Source organism: Centroberyx affinis, unplaced genomic scaffold (assembly GCF_046629955.1).
Source record: "Centroberyx affinis isolate AG114_WGS23_722 - 3 ecotype Tasmania unplaced genomic scaffold, CSIRO-AGI_Caff_v1 ptg004628l_1, whole genome shotgun sequence".
Lineage (NCBI taxonomy): Eukaryota > Metazoa > Chordata > Actinopteri > Beryciformes > Berycidae > Centroberyx > Centroberyx affinis.
The window spans coordinates 81,942-109,363 of NW_027282234.1; the positions used below are offsets into that span (position 1 = coordinate 81,942).

At 42.0% G+C, this 27,422-nt stretch overlaps 2 protein-coding genes across 4 annotated transcripts in view; one reads left to right on the forward strand and one right to left on the reverse strand.

Annotated features, from left to right (window-relative positions):
• Positions 1-24,291, forward strand: part of lsp1a (lymphocyte specific protein 1 a) — a 52,689-nt gene extending 28,398 nt beyond the window's left edge. For 2 of the 3 annotated variants that reach the window (XM_071544673.1, XM_071544674.1), the window contains exons 7-14: positions 1,798-1,839; positions 6,064-6,107; positions 9,216-9,297; positions 11,431-11,565; positions 13,997-14,092; positions 15,258-15,344; positions 16,106-16,214; positions 23,338-24,291. In XM_071544673.1, the coding sequence (XP_071400774.1) occupies positions 1,798-1,839; positions 6,064-6,107; positions 9,216-9,297; positions 11,431-11,565; positions 13,997-14,092; positions 15,258-15,344; positions 16,106-16,214; positions 23,338-23,357 (615 nt within the window). In that variant the 3' untranslated portion in view covers positions 23,358-24,291. The remainder of the gene's footprint in view (positions 1-1,797; positions 1,840-6,063; positions 6,108-9,215; positions 9,298-11,430; positions 11,566-13,996; positions 14,093-15,257; positions 15,345-16,105; positions 16,215-23,337) is intronic. The other variant, XM_071544675.1, reaches the window with a different exon arrangement.
• On the reverse strand, positions 19,066-22,124 carry prr33 (proline rich 33). Its single transcript, XM_071544678.1, has one exon. The coding sequence runs from the start codon at positions 22,092-22,094 to the stop codon at positions 19,503-19,505; it is 2,592 nt and encodes an 863-aa protein (XP_071400779.1). The 5' UTR covers positions 22,095-22,124; the 3' UTR covers positions 19,066-19,502.
• Positions 24,292-27,422: the final 3,131 nt, after the last annotated feature.

Here is a 27,422-nt window from a genome sequence, read left to right on the forward strand (position 1 = left end):
CAATAAAATGCCTTCAGAGCTTCCCATCGACCCAACAATGGATCTCCATGAATCGTTTCTTAGACATTTATTTATTCCTGTCATCTTTCAAATAAAAGTTGTAGAGATCAATCATTTTGCTCTTGCCAGCCAAAATTAACTAAATCACATCAGTAGGGAAACAAGGTAGCGAGGAAATCTGATTGGCTGTTGACGGGGTGATGACAGTGAAAAGTTCAGCTTGTTGAGCGTCCAATCATCAGCTGGGTTTCCCTGACCGGACTGGAGACCATGTTCCTCACAGTGTGACCTCACAGACAGCAGGATGAACTTAATGTCCCACAGTGGGTTGACTTGGTGAAACCATCAGTCATGTTAACATTAGGGCTGAACGATTTTGAAAAAATATCTAATTGTGATTATTTTGACTGATATTGCATTTGCGATATTAGAGGGAATGATCATTTTTACATCATTATTCTCATTTTCATTGAAAAACGTATTAAAATTATTACGGTATGATTTTTGCGGGGATCTGTACCAAACAAAGATGTTTTCTTAAGTCTGTAGAATATGATGTGTAGGCCAGGACATCTCTGCAGGACCACAATATTTACTTTAAAATGGTATTTTGACACATTTCACCTTTAACAAATATTGCGCCTCCTGCGATTTGAAAATTGATTTCAATAAAATTTGGATTAATTGTTCAGCCCTAGTTAACATGTTGATTTACTCATAATGAAGTCACTTTCAACCACAACGACAAGAACAATGACAAATAATTCTGCATTATCTTTACAGCCAATGAGTTCAGTTTCAGCTTGTAAGTTGCATGTGTGTGTCTGTGTGTGTGTGTGTGTGTGTGTGTGTGTATATGTGTGTGTTGGAAATGCCGGTGTGTCCCGGCCGCACCAGACAGCATGTCGTGTTATGAAGGAACTCACTGATGAATGGGTTTCTTGGTGTGTGTTTGTTTGAAATGTGAAACGTGAGACAGAAGTTGCTTTGGAGTCGACCAGCGTTCACTGTTACTGGAAATGCAACCACATCACCTTATGAGTTATGTGTTTATGTGTGTACGGTGTGTGAGATGAAGAGTTTGGTTCCAAAATGAGATATAATAAAATACAGTAGATGAGATGCAAAAGTGATAGATATTAAAGACACCAAAAACAAATTCTATTTTTTAAAGGATAGTAGGTAAATTTAGTCCTTGGTTGACTAAATGAGATCACTTTCACAGACTGGATCCTGTAGGTTTTAGAGATATTGAATGATAATCTTCAAGTAATTCTTTTTTCCTATAGTGGATATATAGCATTTTGGAAATTAACTTTTCAACTGTAATTAACAGCAGAGGGGGAAGAATACTTTCCACCAGTTTTTGGGAAAATAACAATCTATTCATGGATTGTTTATGACTTGAAACCTGTTCCCAAATTCTTTTTCCCAAATTCTTTTTCCCAAATTCCTTTTCCTTGTCACTGTTGGAAGTCACTGTGTGTCAGTACTACAGCGATGGTTCACAGAAGCAGTCGGGTCGTGTTGTCACAGCTTGTCTTGCATGGCACCGCATGCTCTTTGTGGTTTTCTCGTTCCTTTAATTTCCTTTATTTAAAGTTTATACAATGAGTTTCATGAGCTTTGTGCCCTTGTTGTGACAAAATTACTTTCCCCCGTCATTTTTACCCTCAACAAAAAAAACTACAGTATCGGTTACAGGAGGTAAAGCCCTGATTGGCTGTTTTACTGTAAAGGCTTTTTGTTTCCTGGGAGCGATCATCAGCTTCCCTCTGCCTGTGTGTTAAATTTCAGAGAGCGAATGAAGAAGGTTTGACGGCAGAAAGTGCGTATTCGGTGAGTCTGGGATTCAGGTCCAGGGTTTAAGCCTTGACACAAGGGATTCCTTTGTGTGTGTGTGTGTGTGTGTGTGTGTGTGTGCTGGGGGGAGTGGGGTGGTGGGGGGGGGCATGTGAGAGCCTGAGAGCATGCTGTGCCTACTTTGATGTTTGACCCCTTACGCCGGGTTCAGACCGCAAGCGTAAGCGCCGCGAAGCGCCGCGAAGCGTCAATTTCCGTGCGAGCAGGAGCCTGGCTGTTCACACCAGACGCGCATTTCTCCGCGCCGGTCACCAAGCGATTCTGCTCTACAGGAGGAGAAAACCCCGTGGAAACAGGCTGTAGCTGCTCACACTGTGTTCCAACAGCCACCAAAGCTTCATCTGTTCACTGCTGTCCTTGTAGAAACACTGCTGACAGCTCACTGTAGCTTTTCCACATCAGGGATGAACTTTATATTTTCCATCTTCTTAATTTCCCCCTTTCTTCACAAACTCCCTCATATCAAAGCTGTCACGTTTATTTGTTTGTTTTCTCAGCAAGAGTCGTGACTTGTGATCAGGCAATAATTAGGAAAGCCTAGGGGACCTAGATCTCTCCCTCTCCCCCTCTCTCTATCTCTTTAAATAATTAGCCTACATATATAAATTAAGTAGCCTGTAAATAAACAAACTTAAACATGTATCCTTGTTTACTTTTGTGGTAACAATAACAGACGCAATTTTCAAAAGACAAGTGATAATTCAAAACCAGATAGATCATCATCCTACAATGTGTTGCATTTAAAACTTGCATCAGTGCAGATTGATTCATCAACAACAACAACAGTGAAGACCCTGGTAAGTTGATCATTTAATATATTTGTGATTCTGTGGTGATATAATGGAGATATGACCATCTATAGTGTTTTCTATGGCGTTTTCCTGTGAAATGCGCGCCGCGGCTCGCGGAGAAAATAGACCAGACGCCGAAACTGGCGCTCCAGATCGCGAGCCGGCCGCGGAGCTCCGCGCCGAGGCGCGGCGCGGCGCGCCCGGTCTGAACGGTCAAATCGGTTAACATGGGCGCCGAAAGGAAACTGGCTCCGCTTCGCGGCGCTTCGCGGCGCTTACGCTTGCGGTCTGAACCCGGCGTTAGGCAGCCAAGGGCAGAGAAAATATTGAACCTGTCCTGAACCATAAGTCCTCTGCCAAGACAGAAGCTTCAAAGGATCAGGATCAGTTCGGCCATTTTGTTCCTATATATAACTCCTCTCTTCCTCCTGTAGCTGTTAGACCCACAGACAGTATTGTCTGTAGTTGTTGGACCCACAGACAGTATTGTCTGTAGCTGTTGGACCCACAGACAGTATTGTCTGTAGCTGTTGGACCCACAGACAGTATTGTCTGTAGCTGTTGGACCCACAGACAGTATTGTCTCCAGTCAGCTGTCAGTTGAAGCTCCGCTGCCTCTTGCTGCAACAATGAGTCCAAACTGTTTGTCAGAATATTCCAGAAAAGCCGTTTGTGAAAACGATACGGAGAGCGACCGACATATTTCTCTCCGCGGCCCTGAAAGCGCCGGCACCGACCGTTTCCCCTCGGTGGATCGTCTTCTACCGAACTCTACTGTTTACGATCTGACCTGACCGTCCAGAACTAGATCACTCCGCCAGGAACCGCCTTTCACCCCACAGCGGTCTGTGCTGCGGCAGAGAAAAATAGTTCTGTGATTTCCTGATTAGTGAAAGTTGGAACTGAGTCTGTTTCCTCTCGACTCTGTGGAGACACAAACGGCTTTTTAAAAAAAAAAAATGTATTTAACCTTTATTAAACCAGGTAAAAAGTCTCATTGAGATTTATAAACCTCTTTTACAAGAGAGACCTGGCCAAGAGGGCAGCATAATAAAAAACAGAAAAACAGACAAAACATCCAAGATATTCATAATAAAAAACAGAAAACCAACTGAGGTACATACAAGGACAACATAAAAGGCAAAACAGTCTATTCGAACAACAAGATAAGATAAATGCATGCAGATAAATATAATAAATATAATCAGATAAATATAATCCTGAAAGAGTCAAAGAGTCAATCAGTGTTCCATTCAGGTTCATTATAAGTGAGGTGAATTCAGCCAGAGGGATCAGATCAGTCAGTTTTAAGTCATTTTGTAAAGCATCCATGTGGAGGGGCAGAAAACCTAAAAGCTGTTTTGCCCAGCTGTGTCCTAACTCAGGGGACAACTGAGCATGTGAGCACAGACCTTCATGACTCTGCTTCTGGAGAGATCTTTACACATGCAGGAGGGAAGCAAGCCAAGAAGGGATTTGTAAATAAAACGCCTACGCACATGCAGAGACGGCAAGTCAGCTGTGGCATAAAGGAACAATGGAGTCACTGTTACAGCAAGAGGCAGCGGAGCTCCAGTCAGCTGCTTCAACTGACAGCTGACTGGAGACAATACTGTCTGTGGGTCCAAGAGCTACAGACAATACTGTCTGTTGGTCCAACAGCTACAGACAATACTGTCTGTTGGTCCAACAGCTACAGACAATACTGTCTGTGGGTCCAACAGCTACAGACAATACTGTCTGTGGGTCCAACAACTACAGACAATACTGTCTGTGGGTCCAAGAGCTACAGACAATACTTTCTGTTGGTCCAACAGCTACAGACAATACTGTCTGTGGGTCCAACAGCTACAGACAATACTGTCTGTGGGTCCAACAGCTACAGGAGGAAGAGACCATATAGGTCCAAAATCACATAACTTATCCTTAAAGGGACAAATACAAGATCCTGAACACAATGTTCTCCATCAAGACTGTAGTGATGCCTTAAAGCAATGGTTCTCAACATGGGGTCCAGGGACCACCAGGGGTCCTTGACAGAGTTCCAGGGGGTCCCCAGTAAATTGATGTATTGTTAAACTTCAGAATTATTTAATTTACAAGAAGTTAACACAGTTAGAGAATGTAGAAGAATGACTGTTCTGATCATAGTTTCTCTGTTATCTCTCTACCTGCAATACAGACAGTCATGGAGTTCTGGACAAAATCATATCTGACAATAAAAATATTCTCAGATTTAGATTTGAGAGACAAAATCTCATCAAATGGGGGTCTGTGGCTCTAATGTGGACTAAATTAGAGGTCCTTGATATGAAAAAGATTGAGAATCACTGCCTTAAAGAGCTGCTAACCGTTAATTATAATAGTTAATACATAATTTCATCAGTCTGGGTTTCAGTGGAGAGTTTTAGTGTCCCATGATGGTCTAAACGTTTCAGAGACTTTTCCACCCTGACAAGAAGAAACACTGAATACTTGGAATTTGTTGGTATGAAAATGTAAAAAATTAAGGATAATGAATATTGGCACAAAATATTGGCTATTGGCAGCTTCAAAAGCAAAATATTGGTATCAATATCCTTCAAAAACCCATATCAGTTGAACCCCACTTCTAGTCATACCAGTAGTGGTCTTGGATCTAACAGTGTAGCTTGAATGCTGTTGAAGCTGAGGTCGAGAATTTTTTTTATCTTTTCAAGAGAGACCCGAGAACAAAATATACCATTCATATAACTGTCAAAGACAATACACAATACGTTCCACCAGTCAAACAGTCAGCAACATAAAGGGACAAACTTTATAAACAACAACTGACAAATGCAGCTGACTTCAAAATCTCCCAGCATCCTCTTTCTTTTCAAAATCTTTTTATTGAGATTTTCAACAAAAGTTCCCAGGGTTTGGCAGGGGTATTCCACATTGTTATAAAATATACACCAATGTAGTATCATACAAAAATACAAAACAGTGATAATAGTGACAGTAATAAAGTAAGACGTCCCTACCCCCCCACCCCCTTGATTACCTAGAATAGGTACGAGGCACAGTATGTAGAAATAAAGAAATAAAACTAAAGATGTAGCTATTTACATGAAGTCAGGTGTTATTTTCGTGTCAAGGGCAGAACGCATGTCACATTATGTCTTTGGGTGTTATGAAAGTATGACAAAAAGGGTCCCAGGTCTTATTCCCAGCATCCTCTAATCATGGCAATAGTCGCCTTGGCTCGAGCTGAACTGATAAGGGCCGACAGTTCAGTCGTGGAGAAGCTTGATGAAGACCAGCAGACTCCTCTGTGTTTGAGTTGGAAGCCTTCCTCGCGGCCTGCGGCCAGACGCCGCTCTGCTCCACATGGAAAACCTCCTCTAATAACCTCAGACGGCTTCTTCTTCTTCTTCTTCTTTTCCAGATCACAGAGAGAACGGAGTCGCTGAACCGCTCACTGAAGAAAAGGTGAATACCCGTCCTGCATCCTAATCAATTTTCCAACTAACAGCAGCCGGTGTCCGAAATGAACCTGTGAAGAGCCGGTCCACTGAAGTGCAGAGCCATGGAGCGGCCACTGGGAGAGAAAAAAAGTTATATTGAGTCCACAATTTACTGTAACGAGATACAATTTGTTCCCTCGATTTCGTTAAACTGTGCAGTTTAGGAAAAAAATGCAACTCAAAAGAAACAATCGAGCCAATCAGAGCCTTTGTGGGCGGGGCTAAAGTTTGAACCGCTCCTGTGACGGTTTTTCATTGAGGTTTTGGCAGAACAGATTTGTTGATATCACCTCCTTAACCAACAGATTATCTTTGCTAAAACATAATTGGTAACACTTTACAATAAGGGTAAGTTAAGGGTTAGTTAATGCTTAATTAACAGTTAACTAATGTGTAATTTACTAATGGTGTTCATGTTAACTAAGGTATTCATTTATACATTATTTAATAGTTTATAAAGATGACTATTAAATAATGTATAAATTAATACCTTAGTTAACATGAACAGCATTAGTAAATTATTACCAGACACATTAGTTAACTGTTAATTAAGGGTTAGTTAATGTTTATTAAGCATTAACTAACACTTAATTAATGTACCCTTATTGTAAAGTGTTGAAATCACAAGGTTCCACACACACATGTCCTCGTTGCACGTCAAAAGACCAAAGACTGAACATAACTGAAGCCGGTCGTCCTTAATAACTTATCTGCCAATTTTTCCGGCATTTGCTGCTTGGCGGGGGGGGGGGATTTCGGTGCTTGCAGCTCACTCACTGAGGTTTCCCAGAATCCACTAGGGCCCTTCCTGTGCGGACTCAGAGAGGCAGATCTGCTGGTTAAATGGCTGAAAGTAAACACTGACAGAGAGGGCCGGCGGCGACCTCTCCACCTCTCCCAGTGCATCACCTCCCCCAGGCGTGATTTATGGCTCTGGGTAACTCCGACCAGATGCAGGGGGGGGGGGCTGCGTTTCCTCTGGTGGCCGGTGAAGCATCGCCGCGAGCCGCCGCACGGCTCCAGGCGGTCTGCTGCAGTCAGTTATCAGCACTAAGGAGCCTCTCAGCAGCCTCTCAGCAGAGCGTGTGTCTGCTGGTGGAAGCTTTTATCCCAGACGCCTTACTGTACCAGGAGTGCGTACATGTTTTTTTGGATTGGACCCCTGACCCCGGCGGCGTTAGTGCCTGGCTCCGCCCACTGAGCTGGACAGGAGCGCGCCGGTTTCTTACGGTGGCAGTGAGAAGGGGAGCCAGAGCTTTCATTTCAGTTCTCATTTATCCTTCATTTAAATAGGTACTTTCATTTATTTTTCACAATTTCTTTATTCAAGAGAGACCTGGACAGTTCTCCAACTTGCAAAGCAGCAGCCTCTGTAGTGGTTTATGCTTGTTTATCATGTTTTTTTGATTTTGTCTTTGGTTTGATTTTCCCACGAAATCCTACTATAAAATGAGGAAAACTCTGTCCTTCTGTCTGTCTGTCTGCATCTATTTTGCTCCTCAATGGTTTGGCCAATCAATCTGAAACTGCACATGGGCATTGAGCATTGGCATAGGCAGGGACTGATGAAGCTGATTTTTTAATTTTCCCAAATTTACGCTGTTTATGCGCATTTTTGGCAAGTCTGCACGGAGTTGTGGCGTGCACATCCCCGGGTATGGATTTAGCAGCCGACTTTGAAGTCCCGGATGTTGGATTTTCCCACCAGCACATGAACGCAGCATAATAGTTGGCGGCTATAAAATGAAAATCGCCTAATGGTGGAAATCCCAGAACCAGATCAACCCCAAAATCTAATCAGCTGATTCTTGGGCTGTGAGAGATCTGCCCACCAGGTTTCATCCAAATCTGTTTGTAATTTGTTTTTGCTAACAGACAAACAGACAGACAGACAGGAGTGAAAACATAGTTTCCTTCCAACTTTATCCAGTCACACGTTCCAGCAGTCAGACAGGCACGGACGTAATAAAAAGCAATAAAAAGCAAAAACATCTTAGAAATCTTGATCTCAATCCAAGTGTGTGAGATCAGCGACTCGTCTGATGTCATTTCAGGTGATATTTCCTTCAGTCAGTCATGACATCATCAGGTGTGAGGTGGGCGTCGCAGCCCGGCGGCGCCCAGACGTGTTGAAGCGAACGATCCAGATGATGAATGAGATATTTCTGCCCCTTTTTTACTTTTTACCATCCGCCCCCATAGAGAAGGCATGACATCACTCAGCGGGCCTCGCATCTCGAAACCCCCCAAATAAAGCAATGTGGGTCACGTTTATCACATTAAAACAGTCTCTGGCCAATGCCTGGAGAAGCTAGCTAACGTCCCGGGACTCTTTCTAATGACTCACACATGCCTTTCATCAGCAGAACGCTCTAATACAAATAATGTATAAAGTGAGAGAACGTCAAAACACAGGAATCGGGGTCAGCCTGTCCGGATAGGAGGCAGAGTTTGTTTTGGTGTTTGGGGAAGATGGCGGAGATTAGGCCGCCATGCGTTTGGACAGCTGGAGGGGAGCTATGACCCCCCCCCCCACCCCACCTCACCCCATCCCACCCTGCCCCCCCGGCTCTGGAGCTTTCTGTCAAATGTAAAAGAAGAAAGTATCAACATTCTAATTTTAAACAACAGATTACCAAAATAAAAAAATGAATGCATTAAATTACTACATAGTTACCACAAAAAAGTAATCTGACCATTGTAATGTGATCTGAACTCCCAAAATCGTCTCATACTCATCACACATAGAGGGAACAAACTCATACTCTCATTATATTTATTTAAGATAAGATAAGATAAGATAAAATAATCCTTTATGAATCCCACAACAGGGAAATTTACAGTGTTACAGCAGCAAAGGGGATAGTGCAAAAGCAAGTAAAAAAGGCATCAGTAAAAAGCAAGATATAATAAATAAATAAATAAATAAGTAAACAATAAACAGTTACAGTAAACGGTTGAATTCACATTATTGCACATAGGAAATATGGATATTGCACAGTTTGGTGTACAATGATATTGCACATGAGTAAATTTGTTTTAATCCGTCGTATGTCTTGTTGTGCTGAAACAGTAACAGCTTCAAGAAGACGCAGCCTCCTGTTCTGCTGTCCAAGATCGACGACAAGCTGGAGCAGTACACACACGCTGTGGAGGTCAGCACACACACACACACACACACACACACACACACACCTCGCCTCACCTCAAACCCCCACCATTTGCAACACAGACACACACACACACACACACAGAAGCCCCATTGATAAAGTTGACGAATGCTTTCATCACGGTGTCTATCCCTTCAGCTCCCCCTACATTCTTCAGTCATACCTGTTACACTCCTCAATCATACCTGTTACACTCCTCAGTCATACCTGTTACACTCCTCAGTCAATCATATCTGTTACACTCCTCAGTCATACCTGTTACACTCCTCAATCATATCTGTTACACTCCTCAGTCATACCTGTTACACTCCTCAATCATACCTATTACACTCCTCAGTCAATCACACCTGTTGCACTCCACAGTCATACCTGTTACACTCCTCAATCATACCTGTTATCAGTCATACCTGTTACACTCCTCAATCATACCTTTTATCAATCATACCTGTTACACTCCTCAGTCATACCTGTTACACTCCTCAATCATACCTGTTACACTCCTCAGTCATACCTGTTACACTCCTCAATCATACCTGTTACACCCCTCAATCATACCTGTTATCAATCATACCTGTTACACTCCTCAATCATACCTGTTACACTCCTCAGTCATACCTGTTACACTCCTCAATCATACCTGTTACACTCCTCAGCCATACCTGTTACACTCCTCAATCATACCTATTACACCACTCCTCAATCATACCTGTTACACTCCTCAGTCAATCATACCTGTTGCACTCCACAGTCATACCTGTTACACTCCTCAATCATACCTGTTATCAATCATACCTGTTACACTCCTCAATCATACCTGTTATCAATCATACCTGTTGCACTCTTCAACACACGAGTGAGGTTCAGTGAGGCCTCTGTTCTGCACCCAGGGGATGGAGGGTTCTTTGAGGGTTCTTTGGTTAGGGACGTGGTTCTTTTGTACCGCAGCACTGTGTTTTTAAGAGCCAAATGGGACAGGAGGCAGTTTGTTTTCATATTTGGGGAAGATGGCGGAGATTAGGCCGCCATGCGTTTGGACAGCTGGAGGAGCTGAGAGTCGGATCTCACCTAGTGACTCAGACAGACAAAACTGAACAAAATACAATAAAATGGCAAATGAAAATAAAAAAAATAAAAAAACAATCAGCAATCCTGCTGGTTTAGAACATTTCAGCCATTGTTAAAGTGTTCTCTACAGCACCATCTCCTATTTAGACCTATTTGAGCATGGTGCTATAGAGAACCTTTCTAAAAGCGGTTCTTTACAGCACCATACATGGTTCTGCTGTGGCACAAGTCTAAAGGAGGATTTCCTGGTACCCTGTATGTGAGTGTGCTGTAGCGCCTGGAGAATTACATCATACATGTTGTTTTATATCTGCGTGCCGGACAGATATACTGCAGGAACTTTCACAGCACTTTATTTTTAGCCTTCCCTTCCTTCTTTTCACACTTAACCTCAGGAGTTCCCATGTTGATTAACGGCCCGGTGTTAGACCTCGAGTCAAGTAAAATTTATTTTCGAGGCGCTTTTAACAAAAGGGGTTTGTCACAGAGTGCTTTTAGAGTAATGAAGGACAAGACAGATCAAAAAAAGAAACATTGCAAATTTCAATAGATGAGGCCACACTTTTCAAAACAGTTAACCCTAACCATACCATGTGCTTCACAATGAAAAAAAAAACAATTTGGACAATGAGCTCAGAAAGATCCATGAGGGGAAAAAAAAAACAGACCAGGCAACAAGAATAATGTGAATAAAAGCCAAAGATTACAGAAAGGCTTTATGATCAAATTAAGTTTTAAGAAGTGACTCCAGATTTGATGGAGAGCAGAGATTCAAGCAAACATCACCAAAAATCTACCCGGAAGCCATTTTAAAGAAAGAAATCAGGGAGCATTCAGGACCAAAGTTCCTCTAAGCTGACAGTTTATTGACCTACAGTATGTCTATTTATTTATCACAGTGACTTGCTCTAGAAATGTGCTGGATATCAGCGGGTCTGGAAGTTTTGTTGGTAAATGACATTAGCTGCAGGGACTTTGCCAGCTTAGGGTTTGTTGGTGTGAGTGGATTTGACAGCAGATGGATGGGACTAACCCAGACTTTGTGTTCTCCAGACTTCCCAGGAGGCGAAGGCAGCCAAGGCGGGGCCGGCGGACCTGCCCAGCTCTCCTGAAGTCGTCGCCTCCAAGAAGAACCTGTTTGAGGCCGGGGAAGCCTGGAGCCAGAGTCCCACCAAGGGTCCGACCAAGGCAAGGAAACACCGACACACACTCCTGCCTGCAGTGTGACTCCAGCATGGAGGAACACTGGAGAACTGGCTGTATGCAAATAAAGTCTAAATATGGAACAACCAGGCTAGAAACAGAGAGCCAGCTGAAAGAGCTTGTTGGGGTTGAAATTTCTGTCCGAAACGAAGGTAGACGGACAGACACAAGTTCAGTTCACATAGATTAAAATGAACTAGTTCACGTTCATAGTTCACAATTTTGAATTTTGAACTAAGTTCACAGTCCCAAAAATGAACTAGTTCACGTTCATCTTCCGTTTTTTTTTTTTTAAATGAGCTGCTCCGAGCTATTCTTTTTCAATAGAACCTCCTCCTACCCATCCATCCCCAGCCCCCCATCACTGCCACTGCCCACTTCCCAAACTAAATGCGTTCGTTGCCGATGTGGCTGACATTCAGACTTGTTTTTTCAGACCCGGCGGGCACAATTTGCAAAAAAATTTGACATTTTTTCCGTTGGAATCTGTACTGATTTGTTCATAAAACGCCTTCAAATATTCATATGAACTGGCTTCAGCAGGACCGGTAGCTGTGTATTGCCAGTTGCACTAGCTGTGCCGGGTGCCGTAAAACACAGTGCGGGAGCGTCGGTAACTCTCGCGGGAGTTAACGACGCTCACGTTCACGGTCATTAGTTGCAAACGGATACGTTCAGTTCACCGTTCACCAAAAACATGATTCATGCACAACAACGACAACACAACACAACAACAACGTTCATGCACAACACTGACAACGGGTCAGTGTGGCCGCCTTACTATTGGTTGTTTATATTGTTGGTGATCTAGGAATTGGAAGTTTATTCTAAGGTGTTCTGGATAAGAGTGTCGGCTAAATACCTCACATGTGAACACGGACCTGGCAGGCACAACCTGCCAAGAGCCTGGCCATGAGCTGTGTGTGTGATGATTAAAACACTCCATACATGTATATCCATCCCATTTCTATTTCAGATCTGTTGAGGTCATATTTGCTCCGGTGCTCCAACCTCACACCTCCATTTAAACTCCTCCGGTCTTGGCAGCGGCCCCGAGTCTCTCTCCCATGTGTTTAATTACTTAATCTGTTTCACCGGGGTTCTTCGAGGTAACCGAACGGGCGCGACTCCGACCGGGCCGAGAGCGGGAATAATGAGCTATGAGCTGAGAGAGCTGAGGCTTTCCTGGCCTCAGCTGATATTATTAATGGGTGGTTTTCTCTCTCAGTTGGATCCCAGGACACGCAGCGCTCCGGCTAACCTGCCTGCCGAAAGCTAAAATTTATGTTTCGGGCTTTGGGTTGAGGTGTCGTTTATTTGCAGACACAACTTTACAAAGAGAGAAGAAATATAAACGGTGTGGGTGAGCCAAAAGAAACTCCACGGGGTTTATAAAAACATTTCAACTATAACAAAAAAGGAAGACAGAAATATGACAAACAGAGACAGGGGTTTAAATGTAGGGGGAGATTGGCTTGTTGATTGTCTTGTCAGAAAGGTTAGGTGGGATTTCCGGTGAAAACACTAACTCACGTCCCTTCTGCCGCTGTACACAACTCATCCAAGATGGATCACTGCAGCTCTGACTCTTCTTCCTGCGATTACAAAAACATGTAACCATGATTCTGCAATCCAGTTCTGAAGAAACAACCAGAAAGTAGAAAAACCTTGGGGACAGATTTGTTAAAAGATATAAAAAGCTATAGCTAAAACATTAAAAAAAACATTAAAGGTCCCATATGGAGTAAAGCAGGACTCCCCTCTCCTCTGTGATGATAAAGGAGTTGGATGGTCTATCTAAACATGGTGAAAGTATCAAAACTAAATCCACACAATCCATATTAGTGCAGCGAGCCTCTAAACGAGCCGTTTGGACTTCCGTAACTTTGTGGCGTCACAAAGGTTCGCTCATTAGCATTTTTGTAAGAAATAATAGACTAACAAAGTGTTTTTTTCAAAGCGGTTGAGCGGTTGTCATTGTTTATTACCGGAGAGTTTTCCCTACCTGTAGCCGCCGGGCCGCGGCGTCTCACGTTTCACTCTGGAAACGGTTAGCCAATCGGAACGGAGGGGTCGTTAATATTAATGAGCCTTAAAGACACGGCGACAGAAACAGCCTGTTCTTGGTAAGGCTCAGAGAGATGCTGGAAAATGAACGTGGAGAAATGGATTGAGAGTGTTTTTGGTTCATGACACCACACACACAGCTTTGAATGGACAGAAAGACACAAAATAAAACTCTGGACAGTGGAGAATATGGAGCTTTAAGCAAGTGTGCAACTGGGCGACTCCCAGTGTGAATGTGTGGAACTGTGTGAATATAAAGCAGGTGATGCAGAGAAAGCCCGTGGGAACTCAGCAGAACTCTTCCCAGAACAAACCAAATGTCTGACACTGTTCGTCTCCTCTTCCTCAGGAGGCCGAGGGGCTGAAGGTGGGCGTGGCCGACCTCATCACCCACTGGGTGAAGGGAAGTCCTGACGGCAGCAGGCGGGCGGCCGCCAAACCCGCAGTAAGTCATCGCTCATAAAACCCAGGAGCCGAGGCCGAGTGAAGCTCTGTGTGTTCACGCTAACTGTTCTCCGGTCAGCCGTTATTAAAGCAACTCTCCACTTATTTCTCCTGTGGGGCCTCATTTATGCGAAGGTCCTGCACATAAATTTTAGGCGTTTACGACCGAACCCGAGCCAAAGTTATGATTCATGAAAAACTGATCTTGACGCCAAAACCAGAGGGTTGCCAGGATTTTCTTCAATTTTCTGTTACATATCAAAATTGTTTGTCATTATTCAAGGTATGAATGCCATGGATTAAGGAAGAAGGTTCATTCAGGGCAAAGCTTTGCCCTGATGAAGGTCTTGTGACCGAAAGCTTGGCACTTGATTTATTAAAGAAACTTGCATGGATCTAAGTGTGCAGAACCTTCTTCCTTAATTATGTTCTTTGGTCTTCTAGCACATTAGCGTATTCAATAGTCGTGAGTGCGGTGATCTTCTCAAAGACTGAATGCCATGGATATCATACTTGTTTTTTTAATATTATTTTCTTTGAAACGCTCGGAGGACAGAACCAAGGGCAAAGCCAGGGAACATTTTTTATGAACAAAGCTTCTGGTTCTCTCTGCATACCTCGCTTTAATGACAAACCCATCTGTAATAAAAAAAAAAAAGCTGATGGAGTCTCATCCAGCCTGCAGAGACTCAGCAGGGGAGCTGATAGTGACGATGGTGGAGCTGAGAGTCCTGAGACTTTGAGCCTTATGTGAGGTTTCCCCCTTGTGGAAGATCAAGATACAGCAACTGTTACAACAAATCCTCCTTTTCCTGGAGGATTTGAAGAATTCTTTTTACTTGGAAGAAATTTTATTCATGAAATTAAATGGATGGGAAGCAAGCCTCGGTCTAACTTGTTTCAAATTAATGACAGCGATATCTGGAAGTTAATGTTAGAGGAATATGGCTGTTCTTTTATTAAGAAATACCCCTATTGTTTATAATAATAAAAAACGTTTTCCCGCATTTTATTACACTTTTAAAAAGATGATAGGTATTGACAAAATGAAATCACTTACAGATCTTTTATATTTAAGAGATATTGAATGAGGAGCTTTATGTCCTGATTTTCTTGTCAGATTTTTGGTCTCCTTGACAACAGTTGCATGTGTTTTTATCTGTCAGGATGTGAAACCTGGAGATGTGATGCAGAAGAGAAACATGTGGGAGATCATTGGAGATTCATCTGGGAGGCCGGGGCAACGGGCCAGGGTGAGACACACACACACACACACACACACACACACACACACACACACACACACACACACACACACACTGGGCAGTATAAACCTTAAAAAAGTTTAAAAAAATAAAAAATGTGAGAACCCTGCTTTTAGCGAAGGAACAGTCTTGGGCAGCAAATGTTTTACTGCTTTTATTTATTTTATTTTCCCTCTCCTTTATGTTGTTATTCCTCTTTTACATTTATCTCTTAATTTAATTATTTTCATTTCGTATTTTAATTTCGCTTTTATTGTGAAGCGCATTGTATTGTGCTGGATTGTATGAAATGTGCTTAATGGATAAAGTTTGATTGATGTATTAAGTTAAATACATCATCATTAACATCATTAATTAAATTAAGTTTCACTCTCTTTTCAGCCATTGGAAGGTATTAGGAACAGTCTGGTAACTAGCTGCTTAAGAGACAGTTTTGTTGTAATTTGATCTAATATTTACTGTATAATATTAAAGAAAGGATTGTCTGCAGGATAAATACATGAAGGAGGACAAACACTACATACAGACCATGGGTTTACATCTTTTATTTATTTGTTTATTTGTCAGGAACAATGCTAATAGACATTGTTGCAGGTTAAAAACATGAAACACATGCATTGCTTGAGGGTTTCTAGCCAGAGCCTGTCCCTGGTTCGGCTTTTGAGGTAAAAAAAAAACAACAAAAAAACAAAAGGAGTTATATAATTTAAAACATGAAGTAATTGAACTTTCCTTTCATCTCTTGTCAGGGCTCGGCTTCTGGGAAAAGGTACAAATTCATTGTGACCGGTCATGGAAAATATGAGAAGATCCCCATCGACGATGAGAACGAAGACGAATTCACTGGTGGAAAATCTGGTAAGACTGTCAGTGACTGTTTGTTATTGAAATATTCTCTGCTCCGTAAATTCTGTCTGTAAAATCTGTAAATTAACCTTAGTTACATATTGGCACGCTTACTGTTTTAAGAGATATGAAAACAGTTTGAATGTGTGTGAGATCGACATATTAGTGTAACTTGAAAGTTTTGATGTTCAATTTCTCATTCCTCGGGTCCTGTGTAGCTCTGTAGGCGTTAACACTGTTCCCACAGTCAGTTGTTATTAGTAGAGTAGTCCAATAAATGATGAGTCATAATTTGTAGGCAAATGCCAACTTTTTATTCTGCTGGTCCTGTTGATCAAGATATTCTAAAAACAGGCACTGGCTTTAAAATCAAGTTATAAGATGCAGTTAATAATCCATCCTGCCATTTAACCATGCTTGTGTAAAATAACCAAGATCTATGACTTGGTATGGCTACACAAGTCATAGATCATCATCTTATTATCATCCTGTCATCTTAATATCATCACACTCCAATCCATTCTTTTGCTCAACTGAATTTTTATCCAATGAAATGACCAGTGTAATGTGATTTTTATCAAAAAAACAACAACAAAAAAACAACAAATATACAGTACTGTGCAGAAGTCTTAGGCACCCTAGATTTTTTTTAATACAAAATTTGGTCTTAGATGTTTATTTGTTTTCTACATTAGTGTGTCAGTAGACTGTTCTCTATAGTAATTGTTTTTATATATTTAGAAACTTTTCATTTTATTTTTTTGGAAAGCATCTTCACTTTATGGATTTGTTTTTTTACATTGTGCCTAAGACTTTTGCACAGTACTGTATATAGAAAAGAACACTTGCTTTAATGGTTTCACAGCATTTTGAGCGTAAACCTAGAAACGAGACATATTTATGCCAGAAAACAAGAAAATGCCAGAAAACATGAAGCACCCAGAGAGAAGCTGATAGGTTTTTTGGTTTCCATCGCTCTCCTGTTCCAAAACTCAACCCCCTCATGATCAGCTGCCTGTCGGTGAAGTGTTTGCATCAGATGCTGAAGCTGCAGAGCCGGTTATTTAGCGACCGTCTGTCCATAAATCATCTCATAAGTTCAGCCTGAAATCCGCTCTGCGCAGCACTTCCTGCAGAGTTTCCTCTTCCTCTTCCTCTTCCTCTGCTCTCTGAACCAAGCGACACTAAAACTCTCCACTGAAACCATCCCTGAGGAACTTATTTTAGTCGGGACGTCCCGCTCTGCATCACCGTCCGGGGTTTGAGGTCAAATCATGACTGAGCTCATCAACTCCAATTCAGCTGAGGAAACAGAATTGGAATTGAATTGGAATTTCAGGAAGTTTAATTTAATTCTGTGAAATTCCATGTTTTTTTTGTTTTTTCTCATCACATATCTGAGATTATATGTAGTGTTATATATTATCAATACTGAATATCATAAAATGTTAAAGGAACCTTTCAGCTGGTATTTGATGCAGAATATGTGATCGTAATCCATACATTATGATTGAATATATTTGATTTGTTGAACTGTCTTTTATTTGATTCTTAATGTTTGATTTATAATGTTTAGCGAGTCAAGACAAACTTTCTTAGAAGTGGAATTTCTTGGAATTTAATGGAATTCAGTTCTGTCTCCTGTCATTCCAATTCAATTCACATTCAGTTTCCTTACAGCTGGGAGACTTTCACACTCACACTGTAGGAACTGAATTAGAATTTACCGTGAATTCTCAATTCAGTTCATGTCACCGTCCTCTGACCTCTGACCTCTGACCCCTCTGTCCTCCTGTCTTTCACCCAGCAGAGTCCGGCTGGCCTCTCTCTTGGCAGTGGAGGCTGCAGACTTTAACTCTCACCTTCCTCACCTCTAATCTAACTTTCTAACTTTCACAAGCTTTTAGCTCAGCGGCCATCTTTAAAGTCACAATGAAATGAAAAATGACTTCTTCACCTCGGCAGCTAATTTTCTGTGTCAGAGTATTCGCATACATGGAATGTACAAAATATTAGGGACACTTACCCTTTTCATGAAGTACGCTGATGAGGTGAATCCAGGTAAAAGCCATTATCCCTTATTGATTTCCCTTATTAAATCTATACCAATCACAAAGGAGGAGATGTAGAAGAGAAACAGAAGGATTTTTAAGCTTTGAGGCAACTGAGATGAGATGAGATTGTGCAGCAAGGGGCTGCAACTCAATATCAGGAAGCTGTCCCGAATATTTTGTACATTATTTAACAATAAATGGCAAAAAAAATTACAATTTACTTCCTGGACAACAGCATATTTTTAATCCCATCCCATCAAATAAAACTGCGTTTTTCTCCCTAACTGATCTCCCATTGGTTTACACTTTTGAGTGATCCCTCCCTGAGTTATGTCCCGCCCCAACATCCTGTTTCAACAGGAAATACATCAAATTACGGAAGCGAGATGCTTCAAAATGACGTTTCATTGTGACTTCAAGAAAATTGCATTAGCAAAACATTACCATCTACACCCAGCTCAAACAAATATTTCAGGAAAATATGTTACTCTACCTATGTATCTGCTATCTAGTTAAAGGTCTTGCACTGATGCAAGTAGCACCATTTTGAATAACATGGGGTGGATATTTAAAGAATCATTAAAGAGAAAGAAAATTACACTCTAATATCGCAAGCTATTTGTCTTAAAATCATTGATTTTATGAAACACTTATATACTCGAGTCAACTACACGCTATAAATACATTTTGTATTCTACATATTGACTTTTAGCAGTTAAGTATGAATAATCTAAATCCTCAGTGAGCGCTTATGAACAGCAATTGTATATTTGAGTAATCACATTTCTTTTAAAAATCCTCACATATTTTAGAGTCCGTAGCTTAACGATCTGAACTTGTCATTTCACATGTGAGAAAAGTTTCCACACTGGACAAAAGAGAAGCTCTGAAATTACTTAAAACATAACGCTTTAATCTGCTGCGTCGTCTGAATGACTTTAAGACAAATGTAGCTCTCTCTATCATGGTAATCCACAGATACACATCTATAACAGCCAGACAACCAGTCATACAGTCAGCACTCCAAATGCAACACAATGCATTTGTCAAGTATAAAGTTCAGACCAAATTCTCTATGATACTGCCACACATTTCATCCTATTGAACACAGAGACTAAAACACCAGACCTGTACATCATTTTCGTTGCTAAGATTTCTGCACCTGTACATAAAACATATATATTAACTTTTTTTTTTTTGTCTTTTTACATTTTCATCTTGGCACATCAGTCACAGTTGACAGCGCTTAAGAAGCAGCGAACCCTCTTGCTGTTCTATTAAAGTCTTTTGGTTCCTCGTCTTTACCTTTGCGCCCTATCAGACCCATTTCAAACACCGTGGAGATTTTAGTGAGCGGCCTTGACGCTGCCTCCTTCAGCTTTTTGGCGTCAAACTTTGGACTAAACAGCAGCACGGGCAGCCGGTGAGCAAATGTAGGGATTTCTTTTGATTCGTCCTTTTCCTCATGCTTTTTCCCCTCCTCGCCTTTGCTTAACTCAATCTGGTGCATGACGTTTTCTTTAGTGGAAAACATTTGGAAGAGGACAGCGTCCCACATCATTGTTGCCTTGGGAGCGTCTTTGCTTTGTTTCTCATCCTGAGCGCCAGAGTTTTCGCTGGCCTTCTCCTCCTCCTTTTTTGCCTCGCTCTCACCCTGCCCAGTTTCTTCCTTCTGGGAGCCCAACTCTGGAAACTTGGGCTCCTCTTGCTCCACCACCATATGCTTCTTGAGGCGGGACCAACCGCTCAGTTTAGATTTCATTCCCTTTGGCTTTTTAATAACTTTAAGAAGGGGCTCAGCTGCAGGGAGGGAGTCGTCGCCTTCCTTTTTCTCAGATGCAGATTTGGCAGGTTCTGCTTTCTCATCTTTTCCTTTGTCCTTAGCGCCTGTCGACTCAGCAGGCGCCTTAACGGGGAAAGCAGGCTTTGCAGGACCTGAGACCTCAGCCGGTGGAGCTGCAGTACTCGGCTTTGAGCCTTCAGCCTTGGTCTTGGTGGCAACTGAAGGCTGCGCTGGCTCTTTTTGTTCTGAGATGACAGTTTTTGCCTCAGTTACTGCTACTTGCTCTGCAGCCTGGATTGTATCTTTGGCTACAAGTTTTGTTATTGCCATCAGAGGTACTTGGCTCACTGTGGTGGGCAGGGGACGCTTGGCTTCAGGAGTTCTTGTCTTTGGTTTGGGGATTTCTTGAACTGGTGTTTTCACCCTCTCTTTCTCAGGAGTTTTGACCTCTGCTGTTGGAGGTTTAACCTTTGGTGTTTCTTGCATCACAGTTTGTTCTTGTGTTGCTGCAACATGGCTGACCATCTTAACTGTCTCATGTGATGATAACGTTTTTCCTGAGATGTCCGATGCTTGTGAAACAACAATAGTGGGAACCACAACTATGGGAGTGGCGGAGACTCTCTTTTCTTCTCTCAGATGGGGTTTATCTACCTCTTTAGGGGTTTCTTCAACTTTAAACACATCAGCCAAAGACTGTGTTTTCACAGGCGATTCTTGGCTGGGTGTTTTACATTCTGCGGACAGCTCTTGAGTGGTTTTAACCTCTTCTTGAGTTGGCGTCTTAGGCCTAGACAAACCAAATGCCGGTGCGTAACTTTGGATTCCACCGTGAGCAACATATTCGGCCGGTGTCAATCCACGATATGTTGATGTTTTTGGTTTCTGGGCCACATGGGTTGGGGTTTTAGGTCTTGCTACAGGTGAAGCTGTGGGTGATGTTCCATATGTAGGTGTCTTTGGTCTTGGATACCCAGTTCCTGTTGTCATAAGTCGGGACGCCTCATATGTTGGCGTCTTAGGCCTCTGGTAGCCATAGGAAGTCACCGCTGGTTTTGTTGGCTCAGATGTGGGAGTTTTAGGCCTTTGATAGCCAAGTGGATCCATTAGGGTCTTTTCTCTCGTCAGCTCAGGCTCAGATTGTGATTTTGAAATACTTTCTTGGTTTGATGTAGCTGCAGATGTCTTTGCTGGTGTTATGTCTGCATGAATGTCCCCATTTAGAGCACATTTATCATTTGATATTGTCTTGGCAAGCTTAGCCTCAATAGTCTTCACACTTTGGGAAGTAGACAAACTGACAGCAGTGGAAACCGTTGTTGGTGTTTTTGACCTCTCTGGCTCTACTGTGATTGGTGACACTGCGAATAAAAGAGGGTTGGCTTTTGAGATTTCAAAGACAGGCGTTGTAGCCCGGGTCACATGATATGACGGTGTTTTAGACCGACCAGATGGAGTTCTTGATGTTGGAAACTCATAAGTTGGTGTTTTAGCTCTTTTGATCTCAGATGTTGGAGTTGCGACTCTATTCATCTCTCCTGTAGGTGTTCCTCTTTTGATTTCTGAAGTAGGTGTTCTTCTCTGGGGATCTGTGCCCAACAAAGGAGTCTGGCCCGTCGGTGTCGAACCTCGTTTGATTTCTGATGTCGGAGTCAAACCTCTTTTCACCTCAGATGTTGGTGTCAGGCCTCGTTTTATTTCTGATGTAGGTGTTTTATTTTGAGGTAGCGTACTGCCAATAGCGGTTAATCCAGCTGTGTCATACACCGGTGGGGTCCTGGATGTCTCGTAATATGACGTGTTTGCAGTGTACATCCTAATTTGAGGGACATCAAACATTGGTTTGGGTGATCTGGAGGTTTCGGTTGCTCTAAACATTGGACGAGGGCTTTTCGCTTTGACGAGCGGGGTCAACACCGTGAGAGGTCTCGTCATAGCTTGACCTGCTGTCGCTGTAAAAGGAGTTGGACCTGGACTTCGAGGTTTTGGCGGTGGGGCTGCAGGCCCCACAGCCAAACCAACATAAGTTTCAGCAACTGAGCTGTGAGCTACCATTGTCACTTCTGCAGCTGGTATTGACGCCTCAGGCACAGATATTTTCGGTACCGTTGCCTGTGTGACCGGCCCCCGAGCTGGCGAGACTCCACCCGGGCGAGCCGGCGCTGGATAAGGAGAAACCGGGGTCACATGTTGTGGGAAGGAGTATGATGGAGCTGCCACCGTCTGAGGCGAGAACCTCGCCACTCTGCCGTACGCTACGCGGTGCGGGTAAGGGGACGCCACATGCTGATACAGCGGCCGGACGGTGAATCGAGGGTGTTGCGGTGCTCTGTAGAGAGGCGTCTCCGGCGTCCTGGGCGGGGTGAAGTGGTCGCTGTGCTCCAGGTCGGGACTCGCCTCGTTCACGGGGGAAAGGCTGGAGCGGAACGGCGCGGCGGACTGCGACGCCTGAGTGGAGGCCTTTTTCTTGGCGCTTTTCTTGAGGAGTTTCTGAAGCCGGGCATTGTCCTTTCCGGGCTTGGGCAGCAGGGGCGGAGGGTACTGCTGGGAAAGCAGGCCGGGCTGGGCGACGCTGCTGTAGGCGACAGCCATGAGCACTTCAGCCCCCTGCGGAGACAAGGCACAGAACTGTGAGGCAGGTTTTTAGAGTAAGGGAGATTCACAGCAAGTTACTACATTGCTTAGTTAGTTCTGCCTGAAAGTGTCAAAACCTAAAACTGTCTATAACCTACACTGCACTGAACTGTATGATAGGAAAGAAGGCTGCATTACTGTGCTGATGCCAGATGTGAACAAGAGAGAACTTATTTTATATATTATGTCATTTTATTATTGTTTTTTCTTTCTTTTTTGTTTTAACCCCTTTGAATGCCCACCCCCCTTTTTTTCATTTACATGCCTCATTATTATTTATTATTAATAATAATAATAATAATAATAATAATACCTTTATTTATATAGCGCTTTTCAAAACAAGTTACAAAGCACTTTACGTACAATTAGAAAAAAGGCAATGGGCCTTTATTATAATAAAATACAACAAAAGATAATAAAACAAACAGTAGAATAAAAAAAAACAGTAAAATCAATAAAAAGCAAGTCTAAAATAGTGAGGTTTTTAGAAGTGACTTAAAAGAAGAATTTGTCTATTTGTATGTACATGCTATAAAGTTTGAAAATTCAATAAAATATAAATCATTAAAAAAAACTGTCTATAACCAAACAGGGTGAATATTGATAGTTCAGTCACTGAGGAGCACACTGCATATTTAACATTTTCGTTTTTTCTCTTTTTCAGACTTGTGTGATGATTACTGAGGCGCTGCTGCTGCTGCCAAAGAGTTATCTTCTCTTCAAATGGTTTAGACCTTCACATCACAAAACATCTGCTGGCTATAAAGACATCTAACAGAAGCAGCTCTTATAAGACAATATTTCACGCATATTCAATAAATCACTTTTTCTGACACGCTCAGTTGGACGCATAGAAACTCAACAGACAGCTCAAGCCCAAACAATCTTATCATAAAATTTCTATTTTTGTTCAGTTTCCTCTTTCCGTTTTTATATTTTCTGACTTGTCAACGTATTTCAAATGTTATGTGTATATCTGACTGTGACGTTTCTTCTCTGTTTACTATTTCTGTATTTTATTCCACTACAGTGTTTAGGTGAATGCATTGAAAATGTCTTTTTTGTCATTGTATGATGGCGTGTAAGGAAACGACGAAACGGATAATCTCTTTTAAACAGAAAAGTTTACATTTGCCAATCATGTAGGATTAATCTCTCTGATTGCCGCACTCAAATATCATGCAAAGTATATGTTCTGTTATCTGTTCTGCACTTACACTTTGGTTATAGAACAATCTCAAGTAGTCGCCCTGTGGGTTGGGGAAGGGAGACGTGTATTTTTTGACAAATTGTAAAAATCTCAGAGTTTATAATGAGTATAATGATTACATTTCTGCAAATATGACAGCTTAGTAGATCATCTGTCCTTTCACTTCACTTGTAGTGATAAAACACAGACCTGCTTAATACTCTGTGGTACCTGAGTAGCCAAAATGGAGAATAATGCTTAGATATCTGTTCCATCACATAATCCCACACTCTAACATGTACGCTGAATCCATAACCCTCTGACTCTGTGTCTTGTCTTCAGTGCCTTCAGCTCTATTTATACTACTAATGCAGACATTTTTCACCTTAAATACTCACTTATTGAGATTTCTGCTTGTATGTTTTCATAACCCTTTTTCTTAAATAAATTAAAATCATTTTCTACTTCAGTTGTGCCTTCTTTGTTTTAGTGTTTTCAGTGTGTGCGTTTGGTTTTTTGTGAATTAACTAACTACTGCACTAGAAACACAACACATCACTGTCAGGTGAAAACCTTTTATCCCCAAAATGTTACGTTTTCAGGAACGAATAAAAACAGCCTTGTTTTTAGCTCTGTGAAGATGCATTTTTGATGTTTTTCAAAAATCACAAAAAAAATTGTAGTTACAACAACAACAGCAACATGTTAATACCATGTTGCATCAGTGTGTTGCTATTGACATACTGTGGCTGTCAGGTGAAAACCTCATAACTCCAAAATGTCAAATTTTCAGGAAATCAGAAAAACAGCCTGACCACCAAGCATGTTGAGATAATCTGTTGGGTTTTGAAAGGGTTTCATCAGCTTTAGAAGACGGTGAATTTCCTCAACCCACAGAGGAACATGTAATCCTTCAATTTAAGTGAAAGCATGAACATCACCAAAATTTGGGTTTTACAAAGCTTTCACAGGACAACAGCGACATGTTTAAAAAACTTGTGTTGTCCTGAACTCGACACACAGATGTGTTGAAAACCACTCATCCTTTTTTGTGAGTTCTGTTTAGAAAAGACGAGCGCTGCAGACTGAGATCAGGCCTGCAGGCTGGAGCGTGAAATAAGAGTCAAGTCGAACTCTCCTGCAGAACGCCGCCGCCTCACAGCTGATCCTGGAAGCTTCCTTGGCCTAATTTTAGTCTGAAGGCTGAGAGAGGAGGCCAGCCAATCACCTGCTTCCCTTTTTTAAGACCCCCTTTTTTTTTTTTTTTTTAACAGGCTGCATCGCTTTCCCAAAACAATAAATCAGTGGGCCGGGATGCAGATCAGATGCAGCCCATCAGAGACAGCAGCCTCTACATTTACAGCTGCCTCTAGAGTATCACAACCTGAGAAGTTACCAAACTAACAAGAACACTTTGTAAGATGAAGGAATCAAGAGTGAGATTACATTTCAGCACTGACTCCAGCTGGATAAAGTTCTTATATGAGAGCGGCCTCCCTGTCTTTGCAGGCCAATACTTCTGGTATTTTCCTACTGAAGCTCCTCTGGTCTGTTGTGTTTTACATGTCAGATACTCAGTCCTTTAAACCTGTTTTGGTGCAAAGACAGCAGAATATTTTGGTTCTGTGATGGTTCTCTTGTGTAGTTCACTGAATAGAGCAAGGCACTATCACTGTCAGGGTTACAGGTTCCATTCCAAATGAATGCACTCATACTGGAAGGTGCTTTGGATTAAAGTCTCCACCAAGTGGTAGAAAAATGGCATTACATGAGCTTGGAATTATGAGGTTCTATCTGACTTTTTTGTTTTGGTTTTTGTTTTGGTATTTTTTTTAATCAAAATTTAGTTATCCACATATCATGATCGACATATGATGATTGAATGTTACTTTATGCTTGTGTGGTGTTATTTATTCATTTTTTTAAAGAATAAATATTTAAAAAGATCGAAAGTACATTACAGTTTTGCCAGTTAAATCCGATGCTCAGTATCTCAAATCTGCAGATAGAAACTTACAACTCCAAACTCACAATTTATAGATTGAGTTTTATGTTCATGGCCACAGTGCAGTTGTAGACCTGGGATATAGCTGTGTCCCAGGTCTCCTGCTATATATAAATATATGTATATATATGCTTAAGACCTGCTGAAGGGTGAAAGTGAATGCAGAGCATCTGACCTCATGACATCACAGCCCACTCTCACTGGAGAAGGCTTCAGATTCACAAGTAAATATATCAATTTGTAACTGAAACTAGCCACTGCATGAGAAACCAGCAATTTAAAATAAATTGATGATGGAAAAGTCAAATAAATCGTGAGCTTGGAGTTATGAGGATCTGTCTGGTAGAGCAGTTCTGAGAGATTTGATGCCGTTATGTACTTACTATCTTTTTAAATATTTAACCTAAAAAGGTTCTTTATTAAAAAAGAACATTACACAAACATCCAGAGATCATAAATATGTGGATAACTCAATTTTGTGAGATAAGCTCACAATATGACTAAATGTGACCCAGAAAGTTTGGTCCGCACAATGTTTTGCAAGTGTAAGACACCTGACATCATATAATCCGTATAAAAACAAGCAGTTAATATCCTCAGTTTACTATGTGTGTCACCTCAGTGAAATGTAGGCCAGTGCTGGTTGTGTTTTAAAGCCCCTCCCCCCCCACAGTAACAGAGGCTGAACTTGCTGCCTGACATATGAGAGGCCGTCCATCCTTTTAAGGCTCTGGTAGGTTAGGTATTTGGAGCTCCTCCAGGATGCAAGTTCAAAAGAGGAAAGGGTAATAATAGCCGTCTAATAAAACCAGTTGGTCCACAATGGCCGCTGGTGTCCACCTTAAGTAACTGAATCCACCCCAAAAGACATTCACCTGCAGTTCTGTTATGAAGCTAAAAACACACACACACCACACAGTGACCTTTTGATTGAATATGGAGGGACTTACCAGGTAAAAAACTTGTTGCTGATGCTAGAAGCACTGCGGACAGGTTCCCCTTCACAGAACAGAGAGAACATTGACTTTAACTCAAACTCAAAACAATAAAACAACACAACAAATAGGAAAACATTCTTGTGCTTTTCCACTATAAAATTATAGTCAAGACAAAAATATATATTTATCATTTACTTTGTTATGATGCCTCATTGCAGCTAGGACAGAGACATGACTGGCCTGAATGTGTTGAAGCCACAGGCAGAGTTTTAGCAGTAATCTCAGCTCTGGTTGATGCTTTAAACGTTGCACTGCTAAAAACCCTCAGCTTTCCAAACACATGTCAAATCCCCGGCCGGTGGGGGGGCAGCCTGCCGCAGCAGCTGCCCGCCCGCCCGCCGCTCCCTGCCTCCCTGCCAACAGCATTAACACGCTCTGTCTGGAGAATAAAAGGTGAATTGTGCCGTGTTTACCTGTGCGACTGCTGCTTGGGGGGCGGCCGGCTGCTGCCTGCTTGTCCCAGCCCGGAGTGTCAGAGCGGCAGGTTCATGTTGAGCCCAACTCGACCCCCCTTCCTACAAATGGAAGGAACAGACTCCATGGCAGTCCAAAAATAA

Coding starts and splice junctions, on each gene's coding strand:
- prr33 (XM_071544678.1), bottom strand. CDS start 22,094: ATGGTAGCTCACAGCTCAGTTGCTGAAACTTATGTTGGTTTGGCTGTG.